This window comes from Cnephaeus nilssonii (genome assembly GCF_951640355.1).
Source record: "Cnephaeus nilssonii genome assembly, chromosome: 10".
NCBI classification, from domain to species: Eukaryota; Metazoa; Chordata; class Mammalia; order Chiroptera; family Vespertilionidae; genus Cnephaeus; species Cnephaeus nilssonii.
Genome location: NC_137081.1, coordinates 47,501,696 through 47,519,619, shown reverse-complemented (window position 1 = coordinate 47,519,619; position 17,924 = coordinate 47,501,696). Strand labels below are relative to the sequence as shown.

General features: G+C 39.0%; 1 protein-coding gene across 1 annotated transcript in view; it reads right to left on the bottom strand.

The window, feature by feature from the left end:
* Window positions 1–17,924, bottom strand: part of LRP2 (LDL receptor related protein 2) — a 201,182-nt gene that overhangs the window by 104,468 nt on the left and 78,790 nt on the right. Inside the window, exons 14-24 of the mRNA XM_079781761.1 lie at window positions 16,602–16,804; window positions 14,680–14,820; window positions 13,831–14,034; window positions 12,114–12,306; window positions 9,976–10,101; window positions 8,777–8,907; window positions 4,346–4,483; window positions 3,690–3,971; window positions 2,179–2,421; window positions 454–573; window positions 244–360 (exon numbers count right to left, since the gene is read on the bottom strand). Of these exons, the coding sequence (XP_079637887.1) occupies window positions 244–360; window positions 454–573; window positions 2,179–2,421; window positions 3,690–3,971; window positions 4,346–4,483; window positions 8,777–8,907; window positions 9,976–10,101; window positions 12,114–12,306; window positions 13,831–14,034; window positions 14,680–14,820; window positions 16,602–16,804 (1,898 nt within the window). The remainder of the gene's footprint in view (window positions 1–243; window positions 361–453; window positions 574–2,178; window positions 2,422–3,689; window positions 3,972–4,345; window positions 4,484–8,776; window positions 8,908–9,975; window positions 10,102–12,113; window positions 12,307–13,830; window positions 14,035–14,679; window positions 14,821–16,601; window positions 16,805–17,924) is intronic.

Genomic DNA, 17,924 nt, shown 5'->3' with positions numbered 1-17,924 from the left:
ACCTAAGAAACTATGTGAAAGTTCCCATTTATACAACTAATTCACAAATCATAAATCATTACTTGGTAATGTGTTGGCAACTTCATTACTTGTTTAATACTGCATTCCTTTGACAATACTTTGTAATTCAGACTACTGTCTTCCCTCTAGTTTGTCTAAGCTAGAGAATATCTGACAGAATTTCAATGCTGATAGAATGAAATGATTTCTTTATCTGAAACATGCTGGGTCTAGGGTACTTACGACAGTCTTCCTCATCAGAGTGGTCGCTGCAGTCAAAAACACCATCACAATGATATACATTGCTAATACACTTATTCTCACTGGCACATTTGAATTGAGAAGCAGTGCAATTAATTACTAAGAATGAAAGAAAAGAAAGCATTAGAAATCAGCTCAATGAGATTGAGATTTTTCTAAACATCATGAATAAAAAGACAGCAATCCTCTTACCACAACCATTCTCATCAGATCCATCAACACAGTCCTTGTCCCCATCACAGACATAAACCAGGTCAATACACCGATGGTCAGGGCAATGAAACTGACTTGGCAGGCATGTCGCTGTAAAATCTAATATCATCCAAAATCAAAACCAAATAAAAGTTTATTTATTGTTCAATGTGCAGCAGAGCCAAATTGAAAAATGTTAAAGAAATAGATGATATTTTAATTGTACATACGTTCAAAATTCCTTCAACTTAGCTACATTGCCAAAGTCAGACCAGCAAGAGCACTCAAAATTAGGACAGTTTTTTAAAAAAAGGAATAAAAAGACTACCAGTGAATCTCAGAGGAAAGGGAGAGAGAGAGGGGAGGGGAATTAACTAAAGAACTTATATGCAGATATTCATAATCAATCGACACAGACAATAGTGCAGTGAAGGCCTGGGGAGGGGGCAGAAACGGGGAGGAGGGGGGTCAATGGGGAAAAAAGGAAGACACCTGTAATATTTTCAACAAAAAAGATAAATTTAAATAGTAATATTAATAATAATAAATAAATAAACTAGGCTATAAAAAAGAATATCGTGGGCAAAGTCCAAAACAGTGATTACACCCTGAAAAGTAGACCACACTTAGAAATTTAGCATCAGGGGTTTGAACTGATTACTAGTAAGTCCAGCACTCCACTAAAGCTAAGCAATGGAGCCCAACTAGGCAGCATTCATTAGCCTGATCTTCATGCTTAGTAGCAATAGTGTATAGACCGATCATGATAACTGGATTTAATCCAGAGTCTACTCAGAACAATTCTAAAAACCCAGGGCCTGCTTTGCTGAAGAGACCCAGCCTTAGAATCAAGTGTGCTGGCTGCCCATCCACTGAGGAAGTTGCATTAAATATCTGACATAATAAAGAGCTAATATGGTAATTAGACTGAACAGCAGGACCACTGTCCGGACAACCTTCCAGATGAAGCCAGGGCTACAAGGGCCGGCTGAGGCTGTGAAGGGTTGCAAGGGCCAAGTCCCTTACACGAATTTCTTGAATCGGGCCTCTAGTAGATTTATAAAATGTGAAAGCCAGAAGGGATCGTAAAGCTCATCTATTCCAGATCTTCATGATTCGTAGCAATAGTGTATAAACCGATCTATACACTATTGGACTAAATTCTAGTTTTGGTTGCCTAGTCATGCAACCAAAACTAGAATTTAGTCCAGGGAAATTCACTCCACCTTAAACTATTATCAAAGACATGGCAACCTAAAGAAAATTAGTACTGGCAAGATAAAAAGCAGATGGGTAAGATTAGTGATAATTTAAATGTTCCGTACCTCTATATTCTACTGCCTTCTTCAGTATCAAATGAAAAGAAAAACAAGAGTAAAATATCTGGATATATTTATATGATTTAGGTGGGGGGGGAAACAAATTTGTTTTAAATATCTGAACAGTTAGTTGAGAGATCTTTTTCAGTTTCTATCTGGGTGTTAGACATCAGAGACAGTCCTCATTTTGCTTCCAAAAAAACTCAATATTTAGGGGGAGTCTAAGCCTCCCATACCTTTGCTCTATAGCCTTTTCATACAAGGATCGACAGATGGAATAACAGTAGCTAAGATACAATGAAAATTGTGTGAGCCTTAGAGGAAAGTGTGCAAGGCCTACTGATGGTTTAAATCTATTTACTAGGATGATCATCAATCAACCAAGAGAAATCCATTCAAAACTTACTGCAGTGCTTCTCATCAGATCCATCCCCACAATCATTATCTGTGTCACAGACCCAGTTCCAAGAGATGCAGTGGTGATTATCACAGGTGAAGTAAGATGCAGGGCAGGACGTGAGTTCCTGGGTGGGGCAGTTCTGCTCATCACTGCCATCCACACAGTCACTGTGCCTGTCACAGTGCCAGTATGCAGGGATGCACTCTCCTCCGTGGGCACAGGTGAACGCTGACGGTGAACAGGAATTATCTGTAACAGAAACAAACTGATCATGAAGACACTTGATTTTACAATCTTTTATGTGAGTTCTTGCCTTGTAAAGGCCCAATTCTTCTCCTTTTCCCATAGGAGCATTATACAAAATAAGGAGAAATGTGCATCATTCAAATGATCCTTTTCCTTTCCCTCCTCCTCCTCCTCCTCCTCCTCATCATCATCATCATCTGGCATTTACTTAACAATGATCATATTCCAGGCACTTTTCTACATGCTTTATATTTTTTTCTCTCTCTTAATCCTCATAAGAATATAGTGATGTACACAAAATTATCTGCATTTTACAGATGAGGAAACTGAGGCTATGAGAGATTTAGGAATCTGCCCAGGATTAAAGCATAAAATGTGACTTTGAGGCCTGTCCTTTACTTTTAAGCTTATTTCCTCCAGTAACAGTTTCAAATTCGGTGTTCTCATTGCATGGTGTTGAAGATCAAAACCAAAAATATGTAAAATAAAGATTGTTTATGGAACACACACACAAAAAAAAATCTCAGTCTACAGAAAGCTTGACAGTGTATCATTTGAAAAATGCAAATTAATAAAATGTTTCAGTAAAAATCTGCACTTTTAGAAAGATGAAAATAATACACAAAAGAAAAAAATTTTTAGAAATTTCAGAAAAATGTACAAATGGGCATGTTCACTTTCAAATGTCACTTTTTTTTTTCTATAAAAAGACAATATTAATCTCACCTTGGTAGAAATTTCTGAGATTTCAACTGTCCACCATCTTTTATTTTTTAATGGAATATTTTTGTATGTTGCCATACCATTTATTAAGCTCCAAAATTTATAAACTAGATTACCATAAAATACATAAATAAAGAGCACCATTTCATTCCTAATTCATTTTATACCAAAGGAGGGATAAGAGTGGAATACAGCCCATGAGATTTTCATAAGCTATTAGTATAAATCCTATTCTGTGATTACATTATCTCAGACACTAAAGATTCTATCTAGTTTGTTTTGATTTGACTTTTTGAGGAGCTTGACAACATGGAAAGACTGCACTGGCCCAACAGCCAATGTCAAAAATATGTATTTTACTGAAGATAGTCCAAATCAATGTGAGAAATCATTTGCAACATTGTCTATGAATGATATTTATTGTTCAGCTTCCTAAAATCTGAAATCTTTCAAAATACTTTTTCCCATAGAGATAACCCATGTTTTCCTGTTAAGCCCACTTCTTTCTATTCATCCCAGAAATTATCTCCAGCCTATAAGCTACTTACTAAACATCCCACATAGATGCTCATCACTGTTATCATGACAGTCATCAATGCCGTCACAGCGGTAGTAGCTGGGCACACATCTGCCATTGGTACACGGGAAGGAAAAGGAGCCACATTGCTCCATGGGCGGTTCGTGGGATGGGTCTTCCACGCACGTCAAGTGATTAGAAGTCAGGCTCATTCCATAGGGGCAACCACACACCCGCTGGAAATTTGGCACTGGGAAGCAGAAGTGGCTGCAGTCGCCATTTGGGTTGGTGCGTCGACTACAATAGTTAGAACCTGAAAAAGCAATGTCCAGAGATAGTGAGTTAATCACAATTCCATTAGGTTGATCACAGGTATTATTTGTGAAGAAAAACAAATGGGAAAGAAAACTTTTCAGACCCAATACCAAAAAGCACCTTCCTCTTGGAAATCAGCATGCCAAATATAACATTCAATATGAAAATAGAAAAGTGCTAAACTGTATTTCTTCCAGCAACACGTTTAGAATTAGCAGAGTTGAACTGAGATTTTTTTTTAAGTAAGTCTTGCAGTATTAAACTATCTGGGTGATAGGAATATAAAACTATCAATATCTATATTAATTAATAAGTACTTAAAGAAAAATATTTAAATACATCCATCTAAAAGAGCGTGGCAATCTCACTCACCAATCTGGGTATTGTCATCATATGACTTCACATGCATTATATTACTGATGCCACTCCGGATAACTGTCATTTCTCCACCATCCGTTTTCCTGACTCGAACAATAGCACCCAGTCTCCAGTCAGTAAAAAATACATAGTCTAAGAAGAAATATGGGTGATTAGTATTTTTGTCACAGCTCACTTTTAAATCACTTAAAAATATGCAATAGGTTTGTAATGTTTCTTGCAAATGTCAGAAGCTTCTCCCATAAATGCCTGAAATATGTTTGAGTACTCATTTTCCATGACTTGTTACTCTCTAAAAAGGACTCTTAATGTCCTGTATATTTATTAGTACTAGGGTTCATATTCAGGCAGACATGGATGGAGTATTGTGATGGCATTTAATAGCAGTTAGGTTTAGACTTCCATGGGTGAAAGTAAAATATTAAGAAACCTCAGGATTCTTCTAGAGAACATTGGAGGGTGCCCCATAAGACTGAGCTCTAGCCAAAACCGGTTTGGCTCAGTGGATAGAGCGTCGGTCTGCGGACTGAAAGGTCCCAGGTTCGATTCCGGTCAAGGGCATGTGCCTTGGTTGCGGGCGCATCCCCAGTGGGGGGTGTGCAGGAGGCGGCTGATCGATGTTTCTAACTGTGTCCCTCTCCCTTCCTCTCTGTAGAAAGTCAATAAAATATATTTAAAAAAAAAAAAAAAAGACTGAGTTCTTACCCAGCTAAAGTACTAACCTGATCAGTGCTGCTAGGCAAATACTTAACTGTGTGAAGGCTCATTTTCCTTGGAAAATTAAGGCAATAGACTATAACTCATCTCTAAGCTTCCTTCCAGGTCAAAAATTCCATATCCCATGTCTTAGTGGGATATACTTTTTAAATATATTTTTCAATATATTTTTTTAAAAAAACATTTTACACTCAGTTTTAATAAAAAATTGTTGAAAAGGAAAAGTGCAGGTCTAGTCCAAAAAGGAACTTTCAAGATATGTTTGGGGGTCAATAAAAATTATCCACAGAAGTGTGCCTATACTTACAACCACATTAATGTTCCAAGAAACTCAAAATCCTTTCTAATAAAAGGGTAGTATGCAAATTAATCATCACTCTGTCACAAAGATGGCCACGCCCATAGCCACATGATGGCGGTGCCCAGTCCTCTCAGCCCCGCCAAAGTCCCCCAGTCCCAGGGGGGTGGCTGCTGAGAGCAGGCAGCGTGAGTGGCCTGGCGGAATGCTTGCTTTGTCACCACAGCAATGAGGCAAGCATTACACGCCTGGCCACGGATGGGCCTCTGGGCCGCAGAGAGCCTCTGGGCAGTGGGCGTGGAGCAGCCAGGCCCTGCAGAGAGCCACTGGCACGTTGATTCGTGCGCAGAGCTACTAGTAGTAAGATAAAAATTTAATCATATTCACTTTACACAACAAAAGCAGAAAAGTAAACATACACATTTTGATGCTTTCTAACAAGAATTAAATCAAAGTGGATTTTCTCTTTAACAGCAGCACAACCCAACTAAAAATTCCAACTAACCAGATAATGACTGAGATGTCACAATTTTTATCATTAGACCAGTTTTCCTTATCTACGGTCTAATCAATGACTCATCAGTCCATGGACGCACTAAATATTATCTGGACTGACTGGCAATCTCAGTCCCCCCACTCATGAAGGAATTTTACTGCACTTAAATAGACAAGGAATCCAATAAACCTTTTTGTCCTGTGTGGTGTGACAGTCAAGCAAATCTAGCCTTTGTTAAAAAGATGTATAATTTAAACAGAGTTGCACAATAAAAGAAATTTCCATAAGGGCAGTGTTGGAAGAAATTATTATTATTATTATTATTATTATTATTATTATTTTGAGGATACTGTGCTTTCATGGGTTTGCACTCAAATTTTTTTCACACTGATGAAACCAAAAGTCACTGCAACTACATTTTTATTCAATCCCAGAACATTCCAGCAAAGAGCAGATAAAATTTTAACATTTCATAATGTTCCTGTGTGACAGCAAATAGCATGTAACTGACATCATTATTGAAAAGGCGGGGGGGGGGGGTAAATATAATTGACTCATCTATGGGGGGGTAAATATAATTGACTCAAAAATCTCAGAAAAGCAGCTGAAACCGGTTTGGCTCAGTGGATAGAGCATCGGCCTGCAGACTGAAAGGTCCCAGGTTCGATTCCGGTCAAGGGCATGTACCTTGGTTACGGGCACATCCCCAGTAGGGGATGTGCAAGAGGCAGCTGATCGATGTTTCTCTCTCATCGATGTTTCTAACTCTCTATCCCTCTCTCTTCCTCTCTGTAAAAAATCAATAAAATATAATTTTTTTAAAAATCTCATAAAAGCATTGCTTAAATACTTTTAAGAACCATGCACTCCTCCACAGATAAACAGACAGCAGGATGGAATACGCAATATATTTACTAGCTATTCATTCCACATTATATGCATGTGAGAAAGTCTTTGATTTATAGTCAGTGTCTAGTTTTTTATAAAGCACTGTGCTGATTATTCAGTAGGAGGTTTCAACCATGGACACAACTAGCATTATGGGTAAGGCCTTTGGTTGATCACAAAAGGGCACCCCACCACCAAACTGGGCTACTTACAATTTGCCAAACAAAACCGGGGTAGATTTTAGTCTCTCCTCACCCTCTTGGCCTGGCCGTTGAAGCTATACAATTATTCACAGAACCATGTCTTCAGGACTAAACAAATCTCCTGTTTTATGTGCCAAGCTACATTCTTATTCCCAGCAACTCAATTCAAAACTGAGCATGCCTACTACATGTAATTGTAGCATGCCTACTACACTCAGGAGTGGAGTTGAGCCCTGGCTAGTGTTGTTCTGTGGTTAGAGCACTGGCCCGTTCATGGAAGGGTCATGGGTTCGATTCCCAGTCAAGGGCATGTACCTGGGTTGCAGGTTCAATCCTGCATGCAGAAGGCAACCAATCAATGTGTCTCTCTTACATAGATGTTTCTCTCTCTCTCTCTCTCTCTCTCTCTCTCTCTCTCTCTACCCCTTCCTCTTTCCCTTTCACTCTCTCTAAAAAGCAATGGGAAAAACATCCCAGGGTGAGGGTTAACAAAAAACAAAACACACCAAAAAAAAATTTTTTTTTAAAAAAAAAGGGGGTCAATGGGGGGAAATAAAGGGGACATATGTAATACTTTCAACAATAAATGTTAAAAAAAAAAAGAGGAAAGCTGAGAAGGAAAACTGATACATTAGTGTGATCACTGTTGCTATAGTTTCCCAAACTCCATGCTCCCAGCAATCTTTACTAGTAGCATTAAATTATTTAGAAAAGAAAAAAAAAAAACAACTACATCTTGCTATATTATATTCTTCATAAGCCATATCCTAACATTTCTATATAACAAAGATAATGTTACCCAATATTGTGACTAAAAAGCTTCAGTTATTCAGTGAGTATACAGTTGATGAATATATATAACTAGAGGCCCAGTGCATGATTAAATCATGCACGTGTAGGGTCCCCTACACGCTTTCGCTTTCGATCGCGGGGGAGCTGGTACACCAGGCCTTTCAGAAGCCTCCGCCATGCTGGAGGCTTCTGAAAGGCCTGGTGCCGGAGCAGACAGGCACCCAGCTCCCACGCTTTCGCTTTCGATCGCAGGGGAGCTGGGTGCCTGTCAGCTGGTGCACCAGGCCTTTCAGAAGCCTGCGGCGCGGTGGAGGCTTCTGAAAGGCCTGGTGCCTGAGCGGGCAGGCACCCAGCTCCCCCGCTTTTGATGGTCCGTGGTGGGACGTGAGCTCGCTGCCCCAGAGGCCCCTTCTGTTCCACAGCACAGCCATGGCACAGACGCTGAGCTCGAGCCGCAGCTGGCGACGCAAGCTCAGCGTCCCGCCGGCCCAATCGGCTACCCCGGCCACCCCGAGTCCCGCTCCCCGGCGCCTCCTGGCCAATTGTGGGCATAGCGAAGGTACGGTCAATTTGCCTTTTTGTCTATTATTAGGTAGGATAGTTTTTCCACAAAAATTCTGAAGAGGTTCTTGCAACCATCAGAGAATGAAATGATACAATGTTACTGCAGCTCTGGATGTTTTAGTCTTCAAAATGATGAAAGCCGTAATTTACTATTTCTTTGTTTAATATTTATATAATAGAGTACTTGGTATGTTAAATTGTATAGTACGTGTATTCTATAATGTGCTATACCCATAAAAGTTGTCAATATTATTATCTAACAGTATTTTAAACAAAAAATATATTCTAAAAGTGAAATATTCAATCAAAAAACCAAGCATTTTGCCTATACATAATAGCACCATTTTCATTTTTGTATTCTAATGTGAGATTTACCAGAATTGTGAGATTGCTAAATGAGAGTGAGTCTACTATTACAACTTGCGAAGGATAAAAACAGCACACACTTTTATCACTTCAAAACATACCTTGAAAGATGGTAAGTCCAAATGGATGTGTCATCTGCTGTATATGGCCCAGGACTCGTCTGTCTAAACCATCAAAGGTGCTGTGCTCAATTTTATCCAATAAGGCATCTACCCAGTACAATCGTAAAGCACTAAAATAATAAAGTTATTTAGTTAATAGTTATCCAGAAAATAGCAAATGAGGGTATTCAAAAACAGTATGTTCAGTTGACACATTTAATAAACATTTTTAAAACTTATACTCATTAAAAATTCAAGTTTTATGCATTCCCCCCACCCTCACCTCCCCTACAAAAAAAGATATAGCTACTTTTATGAAGTGATTTTCAATTAAGTGTCTTAGGAAACTTGAAATGTTGTCGAGTTAGGAATTTTTCTCTTTATTAAATAAATAAATGAAGAAAAATATTGGTAGCTAATTATGTTTGAAAAGTTAAATATATTTCTTCCTTTTTTTATCCTATAAACTACTTTGGCATATCTGTAAGCTTATTTGCCCTGTCACTTTTTCCTGTATTTACTATATCTACCTCAAAAATTCTACTTCAAAAATTCTCCCAGCCCTAGCCAATTTGGCTCCGTGGATAGAGCATTGGCCTATGGACTGAAAGGTCCTGGGTTTGATTCCGGCCAAGGGCACATGCCCAGGTTGTGGGCTCGATCCCCAGTAGGGAGTGTGCAGGAGACAACCGATCAATGATTCTCTCTCATCATTGATGTTTCTTTCTCTCTCTTCCTCTCTGAAATCAATAAAAAAATTTTTTTTTAAATTCTCCCAGACTAAATATAGACAAATATACATTTGATTGACACAAAGATTTCCTAGCCTCAAGATGCTCCTTCTAACAATTACACATGACCTCCATTTCATCAAATCCCTATCCTACTTCTAATGAGGTTTAGGCCTTGTCTTCTCCATACTGATCTTCCACAAGGTCATATCATTCTGCTCCTCTAGCAATTTCCTCAGAATATTCATGAATGTGGTAGTTTTTGTCCCAGCAGAAACTGGCTTACTGTGTTTGTGTCTTTTATGTTGTTATAGCATTCCAAGTCCTTCTCTCATTGGCAATCAATGATGTAAAAATACATGAGGGCAAGTAGTACCAGTTTCTTCACTCCATCATATTTTCACATATTGTCTCTTAGGCGTTCCTCAGTAAATGGGAACTCAATAATTTGGGATGATTCCTACTTACCTCCAATCAATGGCCAATCCATTGGGCCATCCAAGAGTAGTATTTACTATAGGCAAAAGGTTAGATCCATCACCCCACGCTCTCAAGATTTTAGCGGGACGGAACCAATCAGTGAAGAATATATACCTAGAAAAAGCAGTGATAAATCAAAGATGTTAACACTGGGACATATTACATACCTTAGAAAGATTTAGCACAAGCACAGATTCTCAAGGGACTTGCTGCAAATAATTTCATTTTCTTTATTGGGCTTACATTGGGGGGGGGGGGGGGGAGACGTATCGTTTATTAAGCATATTTAGTATACAACTGATCTTAATTCTTAATTAAAGGCTCAATTTTCAATATATAACCAAATTCACAAATACACATAACATGAAATGGACATCCAGAGCAGAGCCACTGTTCCAGACATAGAACCTACAATTATTGTCACCAAGTAGATTTTTTAAAAAGGCACAATTCAGGTTATATTTTAAATATTCCATGTTGTTCAAATGAAATAATAAGCTGTGAGCAAGGAAATTATTTTCTCTCTGGATTTAACATCCAGGATCCACTACATCACTCTTCAGTCATCTTCCACGAGAAACAGATTAATTTGTAGGGAAGCATTTCAAATCGACATGACTCTTAAACATTATCTTACTCAAGATATCTCTTTTTATTCTGTGGAGCAACAAAAAGATAAGACTTGGGTGGGGGAGGGGGATTTTTTCTTTCATTAGAGCATTAGGAATTAAAATTAGTCTTTTCTGAAATATGACTTCATATTATTTAAATGTAGTCATTAAGAAAGGAATGTAACAGCTTTTCAAAACCAAATGCCAAAGATTTAGTTTAACATAAATTCATTCAAAAATAAACAATTTAACTCTCTAAAGGGTAATAAAATTTCATATCAATAGTATCAGTTTTCTTATATTTATTTCATAAGGAGAAAATTAGAATATAAAATATTCTAGAGACCAAATACAGAATTGTTAGACCAAATACAGAATTGTTAGGCTTTCCACTCAAACAGACCTGAAATTTAATTACCTGTTGCTTAAAAAGTGTGGAACCCTCACCATGGTTGAGCATTCACCTATGAACCACAATTCCCATCAGGGCACTTACACAGGTCGCAGATTCAATCACAGTAGAAGGCGTGCAGGAGGCAGCCAATCAATGAGATCTTGTCATTGACGTTTCTCTCTCTCTCTCTCTCTCTCTCTCTCTCTCTCTCTCTCTCTCTCCTCTCCCCCCCCCCCCCTTTCCTCTCGGAAATATTTAAAAATATATATATTTTTTAAGTGTGGGTTCCTGGGCAGGTTACTTTTATCTCTCTGAGCCTCAGATTAATTATCTCTAAAACAGGTATTATATATACCCCACTCACAAACTAGCTTTTGGATTAGATGACATTATACATGTACAGTGCTTACTATGTGCCAAGTGAACAAGGCTTTAGTGAATTATCAGTCTTTTTTTCTTCTGTTTTTCCATTCAAATACAACTGGTGCTGGGACTGGGATGGTCTTATTGTGGTGTAGTGTGGCAGGATTCCAAGCAGGGCCACCCAGGACCACCTTGCAGACCCAGACCCATGCTAGGTACCAGCAGGGGCCATGGCACCCCACCAGCTCCTTGCTCTGCATTAGGTGAACTTGGGTGAGTTTTTTTGGAATTCTGGACCTCCCTGTCTTAAAGTAAGGGGCCAATTTTGTCTGAGCTGTCTTTTTCTCAAAAAAATCCTTGAGGTGGAGCTAAAGGTTAAGGGTTAAGAGAACATAGACTAAAGATAAGAGTCAAGATAACTAAGAGGGGGTGTTTTTTTTAACTTTGGCTTTTCAACTGCGATTGCTAAGTTCTGCTGCATATTCATTCCTTCCCTAATGAATCTGTATCACGCTGTTTGGTCCGCTGTAACTGTGGGAGAAAAACAACCACTTCTATTAAGACGAGGGAAGCCGAAACTAAGAAAGTTTTTTTGAAGGAGATGAAGTGATTACTTACACGGATAAAATTTAAGGTGATTTTAATTTATATAGTTAATCTTATATTTGCTGAACTTGCCAAATCCCTATGACATCACTTTTCATTAACTTTAAAAGCTATTCAGTTTCAAGCTCTCGGGAAAACATGAACACGCTTACCCAGCAATAGGATGAACTACGATTGATCGTGGGTTATTTAAATTCCGGATTATTTCTCGTCTCGATTTATCAGCTAGCCTCATGACACTCACGCTCCTATATGAAAGGTCTGTCCAGTAGAGATTCTTTGAAATCCAGTCAAAAGTCAAACTTTCAACACTTTCCACCCTGTTAGCTGTGAGAAGTTCTCTTCCTGTAAGTTAAAATATGGACATGGTTTAAACTAAGCATATTTTAGACATACATTTTCCTATTGCTGCATATATAAATTTTGTGTCAGAGTTGGAGCACATTTCAGTAACATTCAAAATTCTTTTTTTAAAAAGAAACTGAGCTACAACATGAGATGAACCTAGAATATATCCATGCCCAAAAGTTTAGCTCTCAAAGAATGGATATAATTCTGATACATAGAACCAGGAATGATATGGCTTGGGTTTCTTCCCTTGTTCGAGGGGAAAAAAAATAATTCTCATTGCAGAACATCTGAAGAAGAGATACCTGAGTTCACATCCACACAAACACCACCCTCAGACAGCTCAGATAAGCCGACACTGCCAGGTACGACTGGGGATATCTCTGAGGTATGACCGCACAGCCCTCTCATCAACAGCCTTACATAGCCACAGAGTTGCCAAGTTTGGAAAAGACCAGCAAAGATACCAGAAAGGAAATCAGAACTAGGTACAAGGGGGAAAAAAAGAAAAGAGAAAAGACCACTTTCCTCTTTGTGAAATTTTTATGCCTTTTCCCCTCTTTTCCCTTTTCTCGCCATAGAAAATCTAAATCAGGGTAAACTATCTCACCTTCCTTTCAAAGTAGGAAATACAACCCTTGTGCTTTCTCCACTCATTTTCCAGAAAACTGTAAAAACATTCCACCAGAACAGATTTAGAAAACACAATATTGCTAATAGTACTACTAATAATAGCTTGTATTAGCACTTACTTTGAGCCAAGAACTGGCCCACATACTATTGTACAGATGAGGAAACTGAGTCATAGAGAAGTGGGGACACTGCCTTCAAGGTATTTATAATGAAGTGAGAGGGGGAAGGATACAAGTAATCTGAGTGGGTGCTGTGATGGAGGTAGGCACAGGATGGTATGAGAGCAGTCTCTGAATGGAGCATATGGCAAGGTGGAAGTGTGGAGAAGTTTCCCAAAGGCAGTGGTGAATTAGGGGGCTATAGGAAAGCAAGGACTGGAACTGAGAGAGAGAGAGAGAGAGAGAGAGAGAGAATTTCACATGATCCAGAGCATGGCTGGAGGTTAATGAGTTAATCAGAGAAGCTAAAAGAGTGGAAGGAATAGGGGGAGGATGGAAAAGGTGAAGTTGTCATGTTCCTGAGGCAGGAGGTATGTGAGAATGGGATAAAGGTGTCTGTGTAGATATACTGGTTTTGAGGTGGTTGTGGGATGCCCAAAAGGCGACTGACATTATGAATCTGAACCTCAGAAAGCTTGAGAGAAGATTTTTATCAGCACCTGCAAGAAGCAGCCTTCCCAGACCTTGCCCTCATTCCCCAGGTTAGGGGAGAAAACATCCAGTAAATGCCCTATCAGAAGTCTCCCCACACTGACTTATAATTCCAACACAGATGGCAATCAAAGACATGGAAGGTCCTTTAGTAAAGGATGCTGCTTAAGAAGTGAATGCAAAATTTTACTAAGCAAATTATATTTATTAGCCTTATTATTGAAAGCAGAATTCTCACCTGTGCCATCGATCTTTTGTTTATAAATCATGTCTACTGATGTATCTGAAAAAAAGAGTGTTTTCTCCTGGGCATCAAAATCAATTCCAACAAAGAAAGAAGGATTTCCTGTCACTGGAACCATGACATCCTCCTGGGTAGAGATGTTGAATGGGATCCCTCGCACAGCCACTTCAGATGAAAAGATCAGGAACTGCTTAACAGCTATAGGAAGGAGGGCACAGCGTGGTCAGCCACAGCATGGTTCATACTCTCTCTGAATTACATACAAATTACTTATACATCCATAAAGCACATTTTATAATTCTGAAATAAACATTAAAAAAAAAATCTGCAGCCCGGCTATCATGGCTCAGTGGTTAATTATCGACCAATGAAACTGGAAGTCACGGTTCTATTCCCTGTCGGGGCACAGGCCCGGGTTGTGGGCTCATCCCCAATAGTGGGTATGCAGGAGGCCGCTGATCAGTGATTCTCTCTCATCATTGATGTTTCTATCTCCCTCTTCCTCTCCCTTCCTCGCTGAAATCAATTTTTTTAAAAAGAACTCAAAAGGAAATCCTATGGGATTTCAAAAGCATAGTTAAAAAGGTAGACAAAGATTTTGGGAAGGAGACAAAGGAGAAAGGGAGCCCCAGGAGACCCTACATGTGGAATTAAAGACGAATCCCAAGAGATAGACATGTTGCTCAAACACAGCTCTGTGTATAAAGGGGAGAGATGCCTGCCGAGGAAAACGTCCTGTGGGCTACAGAAAGTAAAATAGTGTGACAGGGCGATGGCCCGAGGCCACGAGCAGCACATAACCCTGTGCCACCTCCAGAAAGACAGTCCAAACCAACTTCTTACCAACACAGCGGTGGCCATCCACATCCAGGTTGAAGCCAAAGGTGCACTTGCAGCGGTAACCCAGGCCGTCGTTGTCGGTTCTGTGGCTGAGGACACAGACCTGTTCGCAGCCTCCATTGTTATCTCCACATGGGTTGCTGGCTGGAGGAAAAAATGCACAGGGTAAAATCTCAGTTAGAAATGAAGACACATGAAGCCACTTTTGTGCCCTGTAGGTAAAATAAAATAATGGCTTTAAAATTCAGAGACATTGCTATGGGTAGCTACTATATACACTCACCCCTAGATGCACTGGCCCTCTCAATTTCACTTCTCTCCCAAATACTCTCAAAGTAGTGGTGGCAACAAAAAACAAGATTCCTGCAACTGGATCATTTGGGAGGTTCCTTTTCCCCCATAATTGTGTCTGCTAGCCTCAATGATTGGGAAATAACTGCTTCCCTCCACCCCCTCAAAAAAATACCTTAAGTGTTATTTTACCATTCATAAGATATAACTATAACTCACTGGATGCTCACTCTGTAAGTAAACCAACTCACAATCAATGAATCTAAAAGGTAAGTAGTAGTACCCCAATTCCATAGAAGAGGAAATCAAGTCTCCAAAGGATAGAACAATTTGCCCAAGATTATTCAGTGGCCCACCAACCAGCTACACTCAATTCAGATCTGACTCCAAAACCCTGCAAATTTGCAACAAACCAGTTTATACTTCCAAAAACCGCCCTCAAACACAAGGACCTTGGGAAGCTCACTGTACACAATGCTGCCACAGATAAAAATGTTACATGTGCTTTTGAAATTCTCTTCTTGGCCTTTGACTTATTCCTTAAAATACTCTCTTTATCATCTCAGGTGGATTGATTTGGAGAAACATCAGCCAGATATTATTCTGAGGCAAATAATAGAAATAAGTTGAATGATATAAAATTGGGCAATATATTTGGTCAAAGGCTCATGAATTGACTATTCCAAATAGAAATTTCAGAAATGTTTTCAGATACAGTATGTATTTTCATATAAAGTGTATGTTTTCCAAGGAGAACTACATTGAAGGACATTGATCTGAATGTTTTGGTTCTAGTGGATGGTTTCTTTTTTAAAAAAATCAACGTAATTATAGTCTTTCTCCTTCAAACAGGTGGGATCAAATATCTGACTCAAAGAGGCAAGAGTGGCGGTTTAGGGGAGATTCGAGATCTGTCACTTAACACAAAGAGTTTTAAAGTGAATGGTCATTCTCTGAATGACTGTTCACTAATATTAAGCTTTCTATAATCATAAATCTTCATATCTTTTATTTGATATAAAAGCAAATACAGGAACTGTATATAGTCCAGATAGTCATGTCAATCTAAAACCGTGAAACACAAACAAAACTTACTATAAGAGACTAAACAGTGCCTATATAAAAAACATCTTTTTTTTTTAAATAAGTGACCAGACAGTCACCAAATCCAATTTGCCTGTGGCAGACCTAATGCAAACTAAAGGACAGATAGATGTCTTACATGTATAACAGGGAAGAAGGGGAAATGGCTCTGACAATACCTAAAGTGAGCACTTCGGCATGTCATTGTCTTCTTCTGGGACTCGGTTTCCTCAACTATGATATTATAGGGTTCTATTACAAGATTCCTCCCAGTACAATGAAGATAGTTATTTTGGTTTGTTTTGTTTCCTGCTATCACCACAGGATCTAGCCAGGATCTGGCACATTACAGTGACAATAAATATCTGTTAAATTCATCTCTAAGTTCCCCGCAGAGTCAATTTCAAAAGATTTAACTTTCTAGGTAACCATTCACATATTTGAGAATACCATCCAAATCTCATGCGATCCCCAATCATTAACTTTATAGCTTTGAGAAAACCTTTCTTCCAAGGCCAGTACCTGATGGTTTCTATTGCTGTGGGGCTTACCATGGGGCTGCCTGACGGAGTGGAAAACAGTCACTCCAAAGGGCCTCAGGGAAGACTGGTAGTACACTTGTGGGTTGGTCTCAGTGAACTTGTTTGCCTTCATTACAGCCATCTTTGTCCAATCCGTAAAGAATACACTATCTTCAAACAAGCTTATTCCAAAGGGATGAGGAATGCGTGAGCCTCCATGAAGCACGGTCTTCCTGTTATAAAAGATACACAGCATACAATTTTTGTTTGTTTTGCTTTATTTTGATTAAAAGTCAAATTAGTTCAAGCAAATGCATAAAAGGCTAAATAAATTTCTTGTTACATATTTAGAATTTATAGATAAAATAGATATATTTCCATCTACATTTGATAGAAGTATAGTCATGTCTCTTGAAAAAGACCCTTGAAATTTAAATTCCAGGCCCAATCCTAACTTGTTCTAGATTTTTTTTTATTTTTTTTTTTTAGCAATTGCCATTTTCACACTTGGTGATTCATTTTAAGGTTGCCCCACATAGAAAAGGGCTAAGATGTGACATGTCATTTTGAAATCCATAGGTGAAGGAGTGTAACAGGGATCGGAAGTGTGGTAGAGGATGCCTTCTACATTGACCTCACACTGGACCACTGACCATTCCTCGGCAATTAGGGTGCAGGTCACTGAGTGGGCGAGTTCAGTCCACAGCAATCACACAGACCTGTTCTTGATGTCAATCTAGTGCTGGGGTGGGCAACCTTTCTTCTGCCAGGGGCCATTTAGATATTTATAACATCATTCGAGGGCCATACAAAATTATCAACTTACAAGTTGGCCCACTATATTTAGTCAAATATTTAATTACCTCACCCCTAGAGCCTTAGCAGGGCAGGCCAAATGATTTCTCGAGCTTTATACGGCCCAAAGGCCTATCGCTCCCCACCACTGGTCTGGTGAGAGCCAAAAAACAGTGCTATACCACTCTAAGGCTCTATTTGATGAAACTCTAAATTAATCATACTTGTAATAGAGGCGCAGCATGCCCAGAGTTATTTAAATGGGGAGAAAACAGAAGTGAAAGGTGCCAAACAGTGCCTGTCAGGGCAACATCCACATGAATGATTAATTCAGTTAGGCCATATTTTAAAAAGTGAAGTGGAAAATAACCCAAGGAAAAACTCATTCTTTTTGTTTGTTTGTTTGTTTTCTTTTGGCATAATAAGACAAAGAAAAATCTGAGCAGCCCCTGAAAACTGAAAAGCACAATAAAACTCAAAGACTTGAAGATACTAACACTGGAAATACTATAGGAGAGAAGAAAAAAAAAAGAAGAAATCTAAGGTGGCAAGTTAGCA